Consider the following 18,794-nt stretch of genomic DNA (forward strand, 5'->3'; position numbering starts at 1 on the left):
CAATCTTCATCAGCACAACGAGAAGAGATTGAATGTCATTTGTCCTATTTTGTGGACACATCCACAAAGCCCCCTCCTTTTTAGTCTTACAAATGCAAATTTTTGATGTCATCAGACACCTCTGATCACTTTCATTCAAAGAATTTAGTTAGTGCTTGCAATCCCTCTACCTTTTCAGAGCTTACCTATAAATTGTGTCTTAAAAATAATGTACCTTCCTATGCAGGGTAAAAAACCTAGACTGTGCTATCTTTGCGGTGTGGATAAATACCACTCCTTACCCTCCTAGTTCAGTAGAGTTATATTCTGGTTTGCTTGGTTGCTAACAGTCTTTATGCACTTTGGAAACATGGCAGTTGTATATAATTCTTACATATATTTATCAGAACTGTCCCTACTGCAAAGGAAAAAAAACAGAATGAGTAAAAGCTCAGCATATTACAAAAATGTTGGCTTGTAGAGGAATGAGCAGGAAGCACTGGGTGTATGCGTTAGCATGATTGTGTAGCGTGGCTGAAAATACTGGATTGTGTTACTGCGGGGGCTACAGCCCCCGGTTCTTGTTTTGTGAAAGCCTGTTTAAAGTGACCCAAAGCTTAGTTGATCTGATCTTGAAAGAAAAATTGAAATGCTGCAGAAAGTTTTCTAGTTATATAATAAGCAAGGAGGAAAAAGAAGGATCTGTTAAGTCCTTTGGGTAAGAAGATTAACCTGAGTCAGATAGGGCCCAATTACTAGATCAATACTTTGCCAAAGGCCTTGGATAGAGTAATACTATATCATTGTCTAGTGGAGGTGAGGTTGCATTAACAAAAATAATTACATTGTGACTTCTAGGTGAAAGTTGTCATGTGGTATGGTGCCACAGGGCTCACCATCTAGGCAGGGCTGGGTGCCTTTGTGAACTGGCATTGCTGAGCTAGAATGAAACTTGAAGGAGCCAAATACAAGTCATGCACTGTGGGACCAGTGAGAAGAGCTTCTTTCCTGAGTTGGTTTCAGGAGCCACTCACCGTAGCAGCGGAGTAGGCAGGTGAGACTAGCTGGCTGCAGGATGGCTGACATGCAAATGCTCAAGTAAAGAGTTCTTAGTAAAGGCAGGGGAACACTGCTAACAAGTTAGAATTCTAGGAGCTTTTCGCCTGCTTATGTTGTTGCCTTTCTCCGAAACATTGGGCATACAAGGAGAGGAGACTGGGGAAGATACGTGGATGTCCATGTTCACTTCCCAAGTGAAAGTGGGAATCTTTTCAGGGGCCTGCCCAGAGTCTTTGTCATACTTGAGTTAAACGAATAACTGGGTTCAGTCTTGTAAAGAAACTTCTTTCTAGCCTATGGCTGCAGGGATTGTTTGGACTTGATGTGTCTTTTTATGTGATGTGGGACGTTAGTCCCTAGGATCACTTTCACATGCATCTCTGCAACCCCAGGTGATGCATATAAGATATTGGCAATGCCAGATCTTTTTCTGCCTTACTGTAGCACAATGTAATTTTTGTGCCTTCGGTTCTTGTGTTGTAGAGTATCCCTTGTGGCGTGTGATGGACTGAGTGATGATTTGCTGAGGTGCAGTGTGAGAACTTCTTGGCTATGGATCTAGTACATGATTGTCTATGAGTATGCATGACTGGACATGACCCTGTCCTCCCTACACGATTTCGCTATCAGCTTAAAGGGATCTATGACAGGGCTGCTACTCCCACCTTTCTCCCTGCCTGTGGCATCCCAGATTACGTGTCTCAATGTTTCCTTTGCATGAGCCTTTCATTTGGGTCAGTGAGCTGCTGTGGCTTGTCCTGTAGCTGCCTGAGGACCAGACCCATCGGCAGTGACGCTGTGGAACTGCACGTTGGGGCTTTCCCGTTCCACTGTTGCTGGTGGTTGGATCAGTGTACGTGGACCAGGAGAATAGCATATGATTCTGGCTGTGAGTTGGGCACAAAACGGGGCTGTACCCGTGAAATAGTTCCCATAGGAAGGGGCTTCTCTGTGCCTGTTGCCAGTGTTCAGCCTTGCTGTGAAATCTGCAGTATCAGTTTTTTTAACAATTTATATGCAGGTGTGGAAGCAAATGCAAATTGGTCTTTATTTTACACAAGGTCAGAATGGTAAATCCATTAGTCTGGCAGAAAACCAGTCTGAAGTGTGATTGAAATGAAATTTGTTTTTACTGGTTCTGCTGCTTACAGAATACTTTATTCATATGGTGAAAGACAGACTTGATACTAGTTTAAAAAGCAAAGCATTAAATAAAGAGGTACCATGTAAATAATTCAGTAAAGATGACTATACAAGCTAAGTATTAGATCTCTTATTGAATACTGCCAATGGGGAATTTTACAAGTCGACATTCTAATATAGTTTCTAAACCTCTTTCATCTGTTTTTAGAATGTCCAATTTTTTAAAAGGAATTTGTATTTATTTTAAAATTTGTTATTCTCTCCCCAATGTCTACTCTGAAATGTCCATACAGAAATTGTTTATTCACTCTAAGGAGTTAGGATTTGTGTTTTAAAATGGACTGGCTTCAAAGACAAAGTTTGAAATTTAATCAAGGTAGTGACTAACTTATATATCTTTCAAAACTTGGCAATTTCTCAAAGCACATCTTGCATAGAGTTGCCTCGCCTGTCTTCTGTCACTTATTTGGGAAGAACTGTCATCTAACAGGAACAGTGTTTACAATCAATATTACTGAGGGGAAAAAAAAAAGGCCACCAACACTAAGCAGGATATAGACAACTTGCCTGTGAGATTAATCTTTCAAAAAATACATTGGGTGGTTCAGAGAAGGTGTAAAGGATGGGGAAGGTGATGGAAACTTCCTTCAGGGAAATTGGTAACAACAGGCAATACCCAGCTAAAGTTTAAAACTTTATTGCAGAATATAGGTGAGTAATCTGTTTAATGTAATAGGCAGTTTGTATTTGTTTGCCGCATGGCATAATGGAGTAATGTAGTTAAAATAACTGCAATTATGTAAGCACACAGCCTTGGGAAATAGGAAGGGCAGAGCTGGCATTTCCCAGGTAAAGCTTAAGATACCATCTGTGAAACATCTTGATTTAATTACCTTCTGAACTTCAAGAGCAGAATTAACGACAGTATACCAAGTGATTCTGAAACAGGAAAGTTTCATAATTGTGCCTGAATATGTACGCCAGTATTACTGTCATTTCTTAAGCTATCATTTTGAAATCAGACCTGCGTGGGTCAATGCTTTCTGCAGGCTCTCCGCACCTCCCAGCAGGCTCTGCTGGGTAGAGGATCCTCCTGTCATTACCTGCTTGCCAGGCCAGGGATGATGCTCTAGAACCTTTGCTTTTGGGATCTGCCTGGGGTGGAAATTATCTCACAGAAGTTTTGCACTGTATTGTCATGTTCTCCAGTCTTTTGCTAAGAGGTCCCTGTAAAAGTAGCATGTCCATCTTTATAACAATTAGCTTTGCTCTCTAATGCAAATTCTTAACTTTAAGTGTTTTAAGTTCCCACTGAGTTTTAGCATTTGTTTTCTGGAGTGACAGAGCTTACATTAGACTGCTTAATTTTTCTTGGTTTTCTGTCATGTTCTTTTGATTCCTTTTTTTTTTTCAGTAGCCATCAACATAAAACACTTGTTCTAGAATTACTATTTAGAAGCAAATCTTGAGATCTGTTTTAATATTTAAAAACTATGTAGGGGGAATAAATGAGCATCAAGAATGGCAAATATCTTTCATGTGGGTTAAGCAAAGGAATGTGAGAACTTCTTGTTCTCTTTTAAAAATAAGGAATGTTTGAGGCATACCAGTAATTCCCATTACAAGAATCACTAATAGTTTTGTGTACTAACTGAACTTGAGCACTTCCAACAACTTACTACCTACTACTTGTCATCATTAGACATTCTCGTACGGTTTGCTGTGGTATTTGTGGCATTTTTGGCTGGTGTAAATGATCTTATCTGCCCTTGCCCTTCCAGTACAGGTAATGGTCCAACTTGCAATGGATTCTGCCAAGCTATATGCCTTACTCAGCTGCAGTTACTGAGCTCCTTCAGCTGTCTGCTGAGCTGCAGGGAACTGGAGGCCAGCAAATGACTTTGCTCTTTTAGCACAGCCCTTTTCCTCTTTTGCCTCACTTATATCTTACACTTATTTTTCATAATGGCAAAGACACATTGTTTAAAGATGTCTTCAGAAAATATGTTAGTACAGCTGGCTTGAACGTAGGTGCACAATATTACTTCCACTGACATTTTTAAATTAAAAGGAAAAAAAAGGCACTTATTTCTTTCAAGAGCTGAGTATTTTCCATGTGTTTTAAAGATTATTTCAGTGCTTATTTTCCAAATGCATGTGCTTGAGAGGACTGTGTCTCTGTTCTTTAGAACTTTTCAAGCTGGACAGATAAGCTTTTATAACTGCATTTTTTTTAAGTTTATGTAAATTGCTTCCAGGATGTCATTTTAAAAACCCTAATTTTGAAAGTGACTATGCTGGTGTGACTTCTATAATTTTGAGAGAGTTTACTACAATCTAGACACTATTTGAAAAAGAAAACTCCCTACTGTTAGTGCATTTTAGTTGTGTTTTTAAATTTTGGTACATGCAAAAAGTGGAACATTGGAAATAAAAATCCTGATGTGCTGATTCTGTAAGTCCATTAGCAGGTATGTAAACTAAATATATATTTCCCTGATAGAACTGTGGCTATACAAACGCTTACTGTGCAGGTGAGTTTATAGCATGGAGAACTAAAGTTATGTATTTAACAAATGGCCTTCTCTGCCCCCAAGTCTTTGTCCCTTCAGGCTAAATATTTCCAGTCTCACATTTAGAGGATAAGTTCTGTAGACTTCAAAACTGCCAAACATGATGGAAGATTGTATTATGGTCAAAGCATTACCAGGTTACATCTTAACAACATGGTTGTACTGTAAAAAAGCAGTCCTTCAAAAATGATTTGGTTTTTTGCTGAAGCACAACTGGTGGTTTATCTTGTGTGTGGGTACGTGGTTTTTTACTCTTCTATGTAAAAAAAAAAAAAAGGCAAGCCTTGATGGTATTATTTTCCAGTGTGTATGAATTTCTGTGTGAAATAAGTATAACAGGACAAGAAAAAACACATTCCGTGTTGCTATTAGCTCTACTTGTAGGTAGTTAACAAACAAAAAATCCTGAAAACCTAACAGTAATGCAAACAATTGTTCATAGAAATGGACTTACAAAGGAAAGCTAGGTAGCTAGTTAAGATAATAAGTAGAACTGTAAAGCACATTGAAAGCGAAGTAGTAGTGTTATATATGAAAGTTGATTTTTAAATCTAACTGTAGAAAAGTTTTGCATAGCACTGTCTTTCTTGCAGACATTACTCGTACTCTCAAAATAATGAGTTTTAACTTATTGTACTCTGCTGACCTTCAGATTCAGGGTAATTGATCAGTCAGTATGTCTGTGTGGTGAGGCTGTGGCAGCCCCCTGGCTGGTACATCCTTCTCTCAAGGACAGTAACTGAACTGCAAAAACTTTAAAAGTTTAGCAGCTGCTGTGGAATTGTGTCTTGCTTGGTTATGAACAGAAAATAAACCTTGAAGGCTAAGAGCCTGTGCTGTCTTAGCTCTTGTAAAATGTTTTAAAAGGTGAAGAGCTGCAGGTGCTAGGGTCAGGGGACGTGGCACAAATGCCACTCAGTATGGCAGGGGCTGGGAAGCAGGAGGATTTGCTATTTTCAGCTGCTGCCTTTCTACTACAAGCAGAAACAATCTATTGGTTTATCTGGTTCGAGATAAAAAGCTTGCTTTTGGTCCCAGTGCCTAGCAGGCATAAAAGCTGCTGTTTAAACACCGACAGCACATTTGGCTGACTCCTAATGCAAAATTAAAGTCGTGTCAACAAGTCAAGTGGATAATTGTAAAGAATTGTCTGTTTGTGAGGTTGCATTTGTCGGGATGAGAGGTTTGCACTGTAAGAGGAAGGAAAAGTCAATCAACACCCCTAAGCCTGTAATAAATAGCAAATCATTTTGAGCCAGCATCCATGTAGAATTTTCTGGATTTTTGAGAGTGTGTTTCGAAGTGATGGGTTACTTGTTTAACTTAAGTTTTGGTCAGCATGTTGAGAGAGCCAGTCTGAGTTCCAGTAACATCTTCATCAGGATGAGAGCAGGAAAACTGACTGGCAGGGAAATCAGTAAGCTATTCTTATTATTGAGGAACTGATTATATATGGTATGATTATTTGCTTTCAGTGAGTATATTGAAATATTGAGCCATACCGTGCACAAGGTGTCTGTAGGCTTTGGTAGAGTATCGTAACCACTGAACAAAGTACCTTGTTTGCCATGCCTTGTCTCTTTATAGACTATTTTCATGAGACTGAAATGGGAAGAATACTGGATTTTAAGGATAACTTTTTGTAATAAATCTATTTTAATAAAATATTCATAAAGTACAGATTTTTAATACTTGCCCCTGGCACCAGCTACATACAACTGAGTTGCCTGGCTGTCGTAGTTAGGCAGTCTGAAGTATCTGCAAGACAGGGTTGGCCTTATATATGTTTGATATCATCCAACGTTTGGTTTACGGAGCGAGGTGGCAGGGATATTTATAATTTGTCTGTAACCATAAAAATCTTTTCTCTCATGTGATTGCTAGTGACAAAAGGAAGAGGACCGCTCAAGTTTCCACTAGAAAAGGAAGAGCATATCCTCTGCTGCTGCTTCTTTTGCCAGCACCTTTATAAATATACAGCTTTGTAGCAAACACCATAATATGTACACAGGGCATGTGAAAACGGTCAGCATAAAGGCAGTGACATTGAGTTGGGAAATGCTGATGATGGAGCATGGTATTTCTGAAAAATGTGAACTTTGAAGAGACTTACAGAGGGAATCTTTTCTGAACATGAAATTGATGGTGATTGCAAATGTTCAGATGCACAGGACAGAAAAGCAAGCAGGAAAACAAGGGGTAGCAACATGAGAATTGGGAGGAGGTAGATCAGATGAACTCTAATGAAGGCAGGCTTGTCTGTGTTGCATCTTGTAATGAAGGGTGGGTGTAGTGTAGTCCAAGGTGCCTAAACACTCCTATGAAATGACAGTGACCAGGAGGTACTTGTAGAAGTGGAGATAAGGGTGAAATTATTTTTCAGAAATGTTAAGGTGAGGAGGGATGAGATGATGATAGTGGGGAGATCTGAGGAGAGAGGCCCATTGTGAGGGCAGAACTGTTTGGCCCATCATGAGGGCAGAACTGGCTCGCCAAACCTGCAGCTAGCTTGTCCTGGGGGAGATGCAGAAGGGCAGCCAGCAGAAAGCTGCTGGTTATCAAAGCGTGCTGCAGCCTGGACTAACAAAGGTGAATACTCCACAGGGGTATGGAGAGAAATTGTATGGCAAAGTAAAACACTGAGTGGGAAGAGAAAGCTCAACATGCACGACTGTTGTGCTGCTGCGGCCGAGAAGGCCAACAAGATGCTGGGTTGCATCAAAACGGGCATTGCCAGCAGGGATAAAGAAGTCATCATCCTGCTCTACTCAGTGCTGGTCAGGCCACACCTGGAGTACTGTGTACAGTTCTGGTCCCCGCTATACAAAAAGGATGTGGACAGGCTGGAAGGGGTCCAGAGAAGGGCCACCAAGATGACCAAAGGACTGGGAAGCTGCCATACGAGGATAGGCTGGGAGAGCTGGGTTTGTTCAGCCTGGAGAAAAGGAGGCTCAGAGGGGATCTCATCACCCTGTACCAGCGTTTAAGGGGCAGCTACAAAGAAGATGGAGACTCCCTTTTTACACGGAGTCCCATGGAGAGGACAAGGGGGAATGGACACAAGTTGCTCTTGGGGAGATTCCGATTGGACACGAGAGGGAAATTTTTCACAGTGAGGACAGTCACCCATTGGAATAATCTCCCCAGGGAAATGGTTGACTCGGCCACATTGGATACTTTCAAGATTTGTCTGGACAGGGTGCTGGGACATCTTGTCTAGGCTGTGCTCTTCCTAGAAAGGTTGGACTAGGTGATCCTTGAGGTCCCTTCCAACTTGGGATTCCGTGATTCTGTGAAATATGTTGGGATTTTTAAAAAGTGTTTTCTAGGGACAATGAGGCAGGGAAAGGGCTGATAAGTACTTGATTTTTCAGCAAAACTCAGTATTTACATAAGCATACTTTGAAATTTTTTACATGTGTAGGTGGTGCTGCATGCAAACTGGATGTGCTGGATAATTTTTGTAAGTTAAAGGTATTACCAGTGGTGCTATGACACTTCATGATCCTGATGTGGAAACAGTTGATTCATCAGAGTGTGATTGGCATACTAATTATGACATAGCTAATTATTGTATTTAAAAGGAGTATGCAGACATATTGGTACCTTTCTTCCTTCCCGCCTACCTTAGAAAAAATTCTTAGTTAGAAAATTAAAATTTTTAATAGTAATTGTTGCAAGGTTATACTTCATGTATCAGTGGCTTGGACTTTAAGTGAGGATGGTAATAAAAATGAATGTAAGTATCTGCTCTTTATATTTCCCCTTAACTGTAATGTTAAACACAGCATGGTTATTTGAGATAATGCTCTATGGCACAGAAGCACCTTGTTTGGTATGTAAAGGTTACAAAATCATACTGTGCATAACAGCTCAGCTATAAATTGTCCCCAAGCATAGTGCAATGTGGTCAGCTAATGCTCCCTGATCTGTATTTCACATGTAGTGCTTTGTTATCCCTTGCTATTTTTTCCATTCTGTTTCGTGAAAATCTTTTCCAAAATCAGTTTATTTTATTATTTACATATTTCTGTTTTGGTTTGTTTTCCTGCAGGCAGCATCATAAAATCTTAATAAAGTGAAAATGGCTTTTAGTAATCTGACATCAAAGGCTGTACTCCTGTATGATGAATGGATTAAAGATGCTGGTGAGTCATTTAAATCTAAAATTTACTAACTTTCAATAATTTTGAATAGCAGTGTGTAGCTTTTCTAGGTGGACTGTTCATGAACTTAAAGCAGCTTTGTCTTTCCGTAAATCTTTCTAAGCCTTGCCAGGTTACTATTGACATTTTTAACTATAAAGAGCAGACTAGTTTCTGCATTTTAAAAAAGGAAAAAAGGAAAACTCAGCTAGTTTATGGGTATAACCTCAGACTAAATACAGAAGAACCACTGTCTGCACTTTAAGAGTTTCTGGCTTGCCTGAATATATAGTTTGTTTTTCCTCTGTTGCTGAGTGTAAAGCTTTAACTCTCTTTCATTATTGAACAATGGTATTCTATCAGTTTATTGAGCTTAGGTGCATGGTGTTACTGTATTTTGCTGTTGCAAAGTTAAAGAAATAAAAACCATGATAAGTTACAGTATCTTGAAATTAATCCTCAGAGTAACTAACTCTGTCATAGTTCTGTTTTGAAAAGCAATATTGGTCTCTTGTTGGAGCTGCTATGAGGATATTAAACACGCTTTGCTTTAATGTTGCTGTTCTGTAGTTCTGCACGCTTATGAATAAAAGACAGAGAAGATACCAAGTTTGAGGTTAAGATCCATCAGTTGCAGTGCTTGAATGTTGTGGGTTGAAAATTACTGACTTGAGACATTTGGCCATGAATTAAACCCTTAACAAAAATTGCAGTCATATAATTTCACCCCCAAAATACAGCAGCAAACCATGAAGGCAGCAGTTTACCGGGTGAATGGTTAAATGTGGGGTCATTCAGAAATCAATCTTACAAAAGTCAGTTTATGAAAACGAAAAATATATGTATTAAAAATACATTAAGTTCATATCAGCTCTCCTCCTTATGGAGAAATGTGGAAGTCTCTGGTGATCTGGGACTCAGTGATAAAACACAGAAGGGTGCAGTGGCATCATGGTGAAGCTCAGAGGGAGTGCCTGCCAGCCTCAGCTGCGGAGACAGGGAGCAGGGCGTGCAGAGGAGGACTCTCTGCAATACTTCTGTCTGGGATAACTGGGAATGAACTTGCAACACTTTTGCCATTTGGAGGCTTGCAATGTGAAAGTGTGTGTTTCATGGTGCTGTGAAAGTGATGAAGTGTCTGGACTGAATAGGCACAAGCCTCAAGTACTGAGCTATGAATCTAACTGATGGGACAGAAGGTCTTCTAACTTTAAAATCCCCATACTTATTATGTCTAATGTCATACTGCTTATAAAGCTCGAGGATCTTGAAAAGTGGGGCTACTCCCCATCTGTGACTTGAACTTGTGAAATAAGGTTCATGCTTTTCCAGAAGAATGAAGTCTCATGTGGAAATGCAGCCTCAGTGATCTGCTTGTGCATTGCCTTTCTGTGCCGCCCTCTGAGCCCTGCTCGTGTGCAAAAACAGACTTTTCACGAAGGACAGCTCTAGACCAAAAATCGTGTCACTCATGATTCTGTGTCTCTTCTTCACTACATGTGAAGAATTGATATTAAAAGAAGCATTGATTCCTACAGGTGCTAAATCTTGTTATCTAGTCAGTATGGATTTGAGGTGAATGGACTCGGAGGCATGATCAGTGACAGCAAAACCTAAAGTATTACGAATTATTAAGTACCTTTCTGAAGCTGTTTTAGGATTTAGGAAATACTGGAAAAATCTGATTTCTGTTTTTTTTTCTTCCCCCCCGTGCCAGATCCAAGACTGGAAGGCTGGCCACTCATGTCTTCACCTTTCCCAACAACCTTTATCATTGGAACCTACATTTATTTTGTCACTTCTTTGGGACCCAAACTAATGGAAAATAAAAAACCTTTTGAACTCAGGCAGATAATGGTGTTTTATAATTTTAGTGTGGTAGCCCTCTCTTTATATATGACTTATGAGGTAAGTACTACTTTTATGTGTAATGTATTTAATTATTTTGTCTTGAACTATCCTTGTACTGACTTTTAATAAACCTATTAGTATTATTCCCACTCTGCAATTCTCAAAAAACTATTATACTGATTGTTATAATTATGTTCTGCCAAGCAGTATGCTGAAGTAATTGAGCTGATACTTGGAAAAAAGGGAGTAAGTCATACCTAGAAAGAAGGATTGTAAAATATTTTGTGTCACTTTTAATTTTGTAAATTATATATAATTCTTATAACTTGATTTAATTTCCCTGGGCTGTAGGACATAAAGCAGACAATGTGTTTTTCTTAGTTTGGTGTAATTGTTTCTGTCCTACTACGTGATAGTTAACACTACACAGTCAAACACTGCGTAGAGCTTGTTTACTGTGGAATAATCTTCAACTAGATCTGCCTTTTAAAGGACAGAAGTTAACAATATCTAATTTGGGCATCTTCACTGTTTTTTTAAACAAACAAACAAAAACCAAACAAAAAAACCCCACAAACAAACCAAAGAAGCACCCAAAACTCAGACCATGAAAGTCTTTAGCATTGATTTTCTTCCCCCACCCCCAAAACCAGTAAATGTTCTTTCTCTCAGAAGGAATGTTGAGATTTTGCTGTAGTTCAGAACTCAAGCAAATGTTAGACTTTAAGAGTGGAAAGCCTGATGAGTTGTATAACGTTATGGGTTGAATGACCTAAAAATCCTTAACTGTGAATGGTATAGACTATGTAGAAGCGTTAATTTAGAACCTGAAGCCTTAAGATAGCTAATGTCTGGGTTTTTTGGTTTGGGTTTTTTTTTTGTTGGCTGGTTTGTTGTTTTTGAAAGGGTAGCCATTTAACAAAAGTATTGTGTGAATAATAGCCTCATACATTTGCTTGCTGAAGCATCACTATGCTAGAACTGACCCTCTTTGTGTTAAATCTGGCTATTTCAGGTTTGGCAAACTGGTAATGAAAAATTGTCAAACCGTTGTGCTGAATGGTCAGGATACCTTTCAGTTAGCTCCATCTGTTAAGAGAGCTGAACCTCCTGTCGTGCATGAGTGGATGAAATGATCAGTGGACGAGAAGCACTTCATAAACACCTGTAAGATACAGTAGTCCTAGTGGCTGGCAGGGGAATGAGCTAAGTGTAATAATAACAATGCTGCTCTTGTCCAAGCATTAATATATCCCAAGAGACAAGATTAAATTATATTTGTTACAGTCCTTTGGTCGTTTGTGTGCTCTCAGCTGTAAAACTCTAGCTTCTCATCACTCGTATTAGTGAAAGAGTAATTGAACCATGCAGTTTAATTAAGCAAAATTTTAGAAACTATGATACTAAAAACAGAGTGTATATTGATTCATGCCTTGTCTTTAATGGTATTAAGCCATGTGTTCTGTCGTGCTGGTTTTCTTTCAGTATTAAGGTGCTATGCTGCTTTCTTTCCAGTATTAAGATGTTTGGCTATGATAGCCATTTTCAAAAAATTTCAAAATGTTTGATTTGGTTTTGTGGTCTGGTTTACACAATAAGTTGCTTTTTTAACATTGGCTTTGAGACGTAGCTGGTTTTCCTCTTCGGTTAGTAATGCTGTGATAATGGGTGTAGGAAGAATTTCTTGTCCATAGGCATGGTCCTGGAATTAGAAATTCACTAATCTGCAACAGCAGAGGATTTTATGGTAGCTAGCCCACACAGAGGTAGGTGATCGAGCGGGTTGCTGGTTAAACGAGTTTTTAATATTGTTTTCCCTCCTGCTGAGTGATTGCAAAACTAATCTGAAATTAATGAATTTTTCAAAAGACAAAATAAATATTTGCCTTTTCCCTTTTCTTTGCTCCAGTTTCTTATGTCGGGTTGGGCCACAGGGTACTCATTCCGGTGCGATATCGTTGACTACTCAAGGTCACCTACAGCTCTAAGAGTAAGTCACCAGACACAAAGCTGAATTGTTGTGCTACACTGACTTTGTTTTTAGAAATGCTTTTTGAACAACCAAGTGCAGTACTGTAGAGTGGAATGCACTAAATGGAAATGCCCTCTTGCATAACGTAGAGCATGTGAGCTAACTGGAGGGGTTGATTGTTTGGGAGAAAGAGGGAGGCACGGTATTTGTTGACTTGTTCTTCTTTGTTTTAAAATTCCTTCAGGATTAAAAAATATTTTGTTTTTAAAATAAAACCAAACAAACTGTACATTTAAATATTTCTGTCAACCTTGTGATCCTACTTACTTGTCCCAATACTTTTTTTTATATGGTTACTTATTTTTCCTGCAGCTGCTTAGTTTTCTTTATGACTATTGCAATTTGACCATTTTTGTTTTTTAACTCTTGCAGATGGTACGAACTTGTTGGCTTTACTACTTTTCCAAGTTCATTGAATTATTAGACACTGTAAGTATTTGTAGCCTAATCAGAGAAGTAGTGATGTTTCCTTTTCACAGTAGAAGAACCAGTGCTGTTGGGGACTGGGAGCATAAATTGCTTTTTATTTAGCCATCCGATCTTCAATTATTGGAATACCATCAAGGTGTTTACCTATGTCTCCTTTCATCTTATTGTCCCATTACACTGCCATTCTTTGATTATCAGGAAAAATACTAATGAGGGAACACACCTTTAAAAATTTAGGAAGCCCTGATAACTTCTGTTTAACAGCTGAATACACTAATCTGTTGTGCTATGGCAATGCTTGTTTCAACACTGCAGATAAGAAACAGCGTTGATCATGCTGAATTTTTTTTTATGTCATCTTCAGATTTTATCTTTTAGATTAAGAATGTTTGTATCAGCACCTCTGAATGCCGCATAAATTGGTATACCTACCTGCTCTAAATTCATGTGTATGCTTTGGGGGTCATGACTCTAGCTGTGTTTGATATGACTATAACTCTAACCTGTTTCAAAGAAAGTCTGAGCAGCAACGCATTGAAGCAGAATGCACAACTCATTGCCAGCAGCCGTCTGCCTTCCCCTCTTCCTGCGGCCAACACCTAGTAGGGTGCATTTAGCTATTCTGAAACCAGCTTCTGGGTGTTGGAATCAGCTGCGATTTCATTTGCCTGTTGTGTGGGGCACAACAGTGGTTATTCAGGACCTGACTCATGAGCAGTTAGGAAGCTCTACAACATGAGAGCAACGTTAGCCATCTAACTTTCATCTGCAAATACTCATGATTCAATACTGGAAGATCTTACTGACTGAGCCAAATGGAATGGTAATGGAAGGGCCAGGAATGCTAAAACTGGACAAGCCTGACAAGTTTAGTCCTCTATTTACCTTTACTGGTTAGTCAGCTCCTTTTTAATTAGTCCTGGGCCTGAAAAATTATTTTTTTTAAAAATGTGTTTTGTTTGAATCCACCTAGTCAGGTACCTGTTTCTCAGCAGATTTTTGGATTTATCGCAAAAGTAATTTCTTAGCTGTATTTAAGTTAGCTGTTTCCAAAAGTTTTCCCTGGCACACCAGAATTCTCTTCTGCATTCCTTTGCTTGTCATTTAATACTACCCTTTGCATGACCTGACTTCTCTCTACACAGTTTTCTTGCTCTGTTTTCCCTTAACACTTCCCTCAATGTCTGTCCTTTTAAAATGTGGCCCATCAGTATCAGTTAAGAATACCTACATGTATTCTGTCCAATTTTGCCTTTTTCCAATGGTAGCTAAGTCAGTGTTCATAATAAACTAATAATGAAATTATTTCGTTTGTTTAATTTATAATGAAATTAATGAAATAAATACAGAAATGCTTTTTCTGTAACTTAATATTTTCTACTGTCTCTATGTGTTGGTAGTCCTTTGGTTAATTTTCTCAAATGGCCTTGCTTTTGTAGTTCAGGGAACTTAAAATCAGATGCTTCTAGATACTTACCCATCCAAGCAAGTCCATCTTATGCTGTCTGTTGCACACATAGGTGATGGCTGAACCTTGGACATTTGCTTTTGAAGCTTGCCCTGGCTTTTGAGACTCCACAGGTGGATTTTACGTACTGATTTTTTTGAAAACTAGTCTGCATATCCAAAGCCTCAGTTTCTTCTCCCAAGACTGCAACTATGAAGAGTGTTTAAATGTATAGTAGTGAGCAGCCAGCACTGTTGCATACAGTCTTCTGTAAGTATGTTGGGCCCAATTATCTCCTGTAACATTCTGTTCATTAAAAATCTGTTTCAGATATTTTTTGTGCTGCGTAAGAAAAACAACCAAGTTACATTCCTGCATGTCTTTCATCATTCCATCATGCCATGGACCTGGTGGTTTGGAGTCAAATTTGCTGCAGGTAGTGGAGAGAGAGTTTAAGTTGTACATATCCTCTGGTAGTAAAAGTTAACTATGCTAGACAAAAATACTTAAAGAACAGAATTAAAATCTTGCAGACATCACTGCTTTTAAATTGGGATATCTCTAGTATTTTGTGGAACATCTGAGATCACCATGATTATTTAAATGGGTGTGGAGTATTCATTTTTCCTATTTGATAGCATTTTGTGCAGTGTTTTTTTTCTTGGGGGGGTTGGGGGGGAGAGTGGGGGAACGGGGAGGAAGGTGCAGAGGAGAGAGCAAAGAGCATTATTACATGAAAGAGATGTGGCTGCAAAATCAGACATGCTAGGGGACACATATGAGGCAGATAACTCTGTTGAAACTACTCCAAAGCCATATGTCCCCCCGAAATATAAGAATGGAGTTGGAGGGGAGGACTGTGTTCTCAGGTTTTTTGCCTGTTTTAGGTAGCATAATTGGTGTTTATTTACATCTAATACTTTGGCTTTCACAAAGCTACAGAAATATTTTCTGGACCGTACTTATTACAGAAACTTATTTGAATTGTACAGAATTGAAAGTTTGTCCACTTCTAGCTTACCTTCACTTTTTCCTTTCCTGCTCTGTGTCTGTGTGCATAGATACATTAATATAGCTAATTATTCTATTAATCTAATTAATCTATTTAATAATATAACTAATAATGTTGTATTATTAGTGTGCACCACTAACATGTAGCTTGCCATGAGAATAACATAATAAGCACAGAGTGGAGAAATGCACATTCATCTAATAGTTCGTCTCTAGGAGGGTGTGGGGTTTCTTTCAGGAGTTTCTACCAAGAAATAGATTTATTTTGTACGTATTTCTTCTCATGTTCTCTCTGGCATGTTTTTTTTTCTCCCAGAAAATTGGTGACAAATTGATGAAAAGAACCATTGCTTATTAAATCTGATTTGTTGCTGTCTGTTTTATGAATACAAAAATAAGACCTGGAAGCAGTCCAGATTTGTAGAGAGGATCTTTTGAACGTGTCCAGTGTGCAAATTATCCTACTGTATAAAAGGATATACTTCTGCTTTATTTGATGAATTTCTGTTTTAGGAAGGTGGTGTCTTGATCATTTCTTTCTCAAATGTTGATGAGTAACTGGTATTTTAAGTTAATGGTGAAATTCTGAATAGTTTTCTCAGCATACAGTTCAGTGTGTTCATAGAATTGCCACATAAAAAAGCCCCAAACCCAGCAAGTAACAGCCCCTCCTTTTCAACCTTGAAAAGTTTCCATTTATATGTGATTAACTTTCTACCTTTTATCTGCACATCGGATCAGTATACCAGCTACAGGCTTCTGATTTTGCGTCAGATTCACATTTCCCATGCGATAATTTGACAGATACTTTCAGCAAAGTGTGCAAGAACTGTTTTGTCTTCTGCTAGTAATAGTCCCTCATAATCATGTAGAGCTGTGTTTATTCCTACAACTCTATTGCTTATCTTTAAGCTAATCTTTCCAAATACTGTTCTGTTTGACAACTTAAATTTTTTTCTAAGAATTTCAGTCCCGCTGATGATTATCTTGTATTCCGTTTCATCGCTGTTTGTCCTTCTCAATAGTTTGAATGGAGATGCTGATTGTTCTCTGATCTGATGTTTACAGGAAATGGTAAAATGGTGCTTATGTATGGTGTAGCTTTTTGGAGCGTATTTTTGTACTGTTGATTAGGTTGTTTTTTCTTTTCTTTTCTCTGCTTTAACTATTTATTTTTTTCTTTTGAATGTTCATTGTGCAAGCCAAAGAAAGTATGTACATTTGAACTGTAAGAACACTCAAATTATTTTTAAAAATACGTAGAGCTAAATTTCAAAGAAAGTTTGCAATCACAGCTGGAGGAGTTCTATCAAGCTGGAATATTAGTGTGAGCTACTAAAATCACAATTTTTATTTTTAACTTTAATGATTCTTAATGGAAAACTGGTGCTTTTTTCTCACTAAATGCCTGCTTTTATGTCATCTTGTTTTCTTCCTGATGCTCGCTATTTTTATGTTCATATTTCTCTTAAAAATACTTTTCTGTCTGCCACTTCTTGAATCATTTTTACCTATAATTTCTTCTGTTCATTAAAATAAAATCACTTTGTGCAGGATCATCTAACTCCATAGTTGATCCAATGGAAAAGGAAGTATTTCCTTACTTTGTGAAATGTTCCTATCTTACCAGTTTCAGTCATGACTTTGCCCCAAATGGGGCTACTTGGCCTTAAATTTCCTCTTCGCTAAGTATGGTTTTGAGATGGACAATGGATTTGTGCGACCCTCACTTAGGTCATGATTACAAAATCTTGCTGTCTGAAACTGTGATTCTTTTCCTGGGAATCTGGAAGTCTGCTGGGGAGGGAATTATTGCTCATCCTCCAGAGCTTTGCAAAGTTCATCATGATGCCTAGAGAAGAGGTATAAAACAGGAGGAACACTGTTTCTACTAAATTCTCTGTATCTCCATAACACATATGCTTTGATTAAAAAAAAAAAATAAAAAATTACCACCCCACCCCCCCACCCCCCCCCGAACGAAAAATTACACTAAAACCTTTTACAGATAATTAGAACAGCTAGGTTTTATTACTGGTTTGGAAATGCTTAGATAAGCTTTTTCTGAGAAAGGAAGCTGATGCGATATCTCGGAATTGGTGTTGACCCAATTCAGGTTAAATACCTTGACAGTTTTAATGAAAGTCTGTAGGGTGTTGTGGTATGTGTTTTTTTTCAAACCAAACTACTAGGATGTGAGGAAGCTTTCAAAATATGTGACGCAATAATACTACTGTGTTTTGTTTTTCTACAGGTGGTTTAGGAACATTTCATGCTTTGCTGAACTGTATTGTCCATGTTGTCATGTACACTTATTATGGAATCTGTTCTTTGGGACCAGCCTATTATAAATATTTGTGGTGGAAAAAATACATGACAACTATACAACTTGTGAGTAACTTTGTTTGATGTACATACCTCTCAGAAAGCTCATTGTGCCTAACACAGACTTAATAAAATACATTTGTACTTTTTGTATGTTCATGTGTGTAGCTTACAGTTCATATAAGGTTTACTGATGTTTTGAGTAAAGCAAAAGTTGTGACCTCCCCTCAGTTATATACTTAAATCTGCTGACTTCAGCATTCACTGTAATCACAGATTTAGACACATGACCTTTTCAGTTATGCAGTACCTTGAAATTATATTTACGAAACTCATTGCCTGTATAAAAGTTATTAGATTGTGATTTTACACCAAGAGAATATAATTAATGTACAGAATACGCATGTGACTACTAGTGATGATAGGGAAAAAGTATTTCTTCAGCATTTCATGTCTGTTCTTTCATAGAAAATGTTTGCATTTAAAGAATTCATATCTCTCTCACTCAGAGCATTAAAAAACCACTGTTGCGGTAATTACAATTAAGTGTTTTATCAGCATTAGATCACTTTAGAAAGGTTACTGCTCTGGGTGACTTTTCATGCCTGGCTTTTTTTAAAAGCTGAAATTTCAAAATTCAGCTTCTGATTAAACAACTAGTTTAGCCTCAGCAAGGATGCTGATGGAGGAGGGAAAGGAGCTGGGAGAAGCAGCCATGCCTGGCTGCTTGCACCAGGTCTGATGTTAATAGAATAGTTCATGTAACCGTGTGTAACTGAACAGTCTAGCTTGAATATTTA

General features: G+C 38.3%; 1 protein-coding gene across 3 annotated transcripts in view; it reads left to right on the forward strand.

Annotated features, from left to right (window-relative positions):
* The window catches only part of ELOVL7 (ELOVL fatty acid elongase 7), a 30,473-nt gene that overhangs the window by 9,970 nt on the left and 1,709 nt on the right, over positions 1-18,794 (forward strand). For all 3 annotated transcript variants that reach the window (XM_075078740.1, XM_075078739.1, XM_075078738.1), the window contains 6 exons: positions 8,809-8,902; positions 10,617-10,807; positions 12,660-12,740; positions 13,155-13,211; positions 14,989-15,094; positions 17,924-18,060. In XM_075078740.1, the coding sequence (XP_074934841.1) occupies positions 8,839-8,902; positions 10,617-10,807; positions 12,660-12,740; positions 13,155-13,211; positions 14,989-15,094; positions 17,924-18,060 (636 nt within the window). In that variant the 5' untranslated portion in view covers positions 8,809-8,838. The remainder of the gene's footprint in view (positions 1-8,808; positions 8,903-10,616; positions 10,808-12,659; positions 12,741-13,154; positions 13,212-14,988; positions 15,095-17,923; positions 18,061-18,794) is intronic.

The sequence above is a fragment of the Phalacrocorax aristotelis genome, chromosome Z (genome assembly GCF_949628215.1).
Source record: "Phalacrocorax aristotelis chromosome Z, bGulAri2.1, whole genome shotgun sequence".
NCBI lineage: Eukaryota > Metazoa > Chordata > Aves > Suliformes > Phalacrocoracidae > Phalacrocorax > Phalacrocorax aristotelis.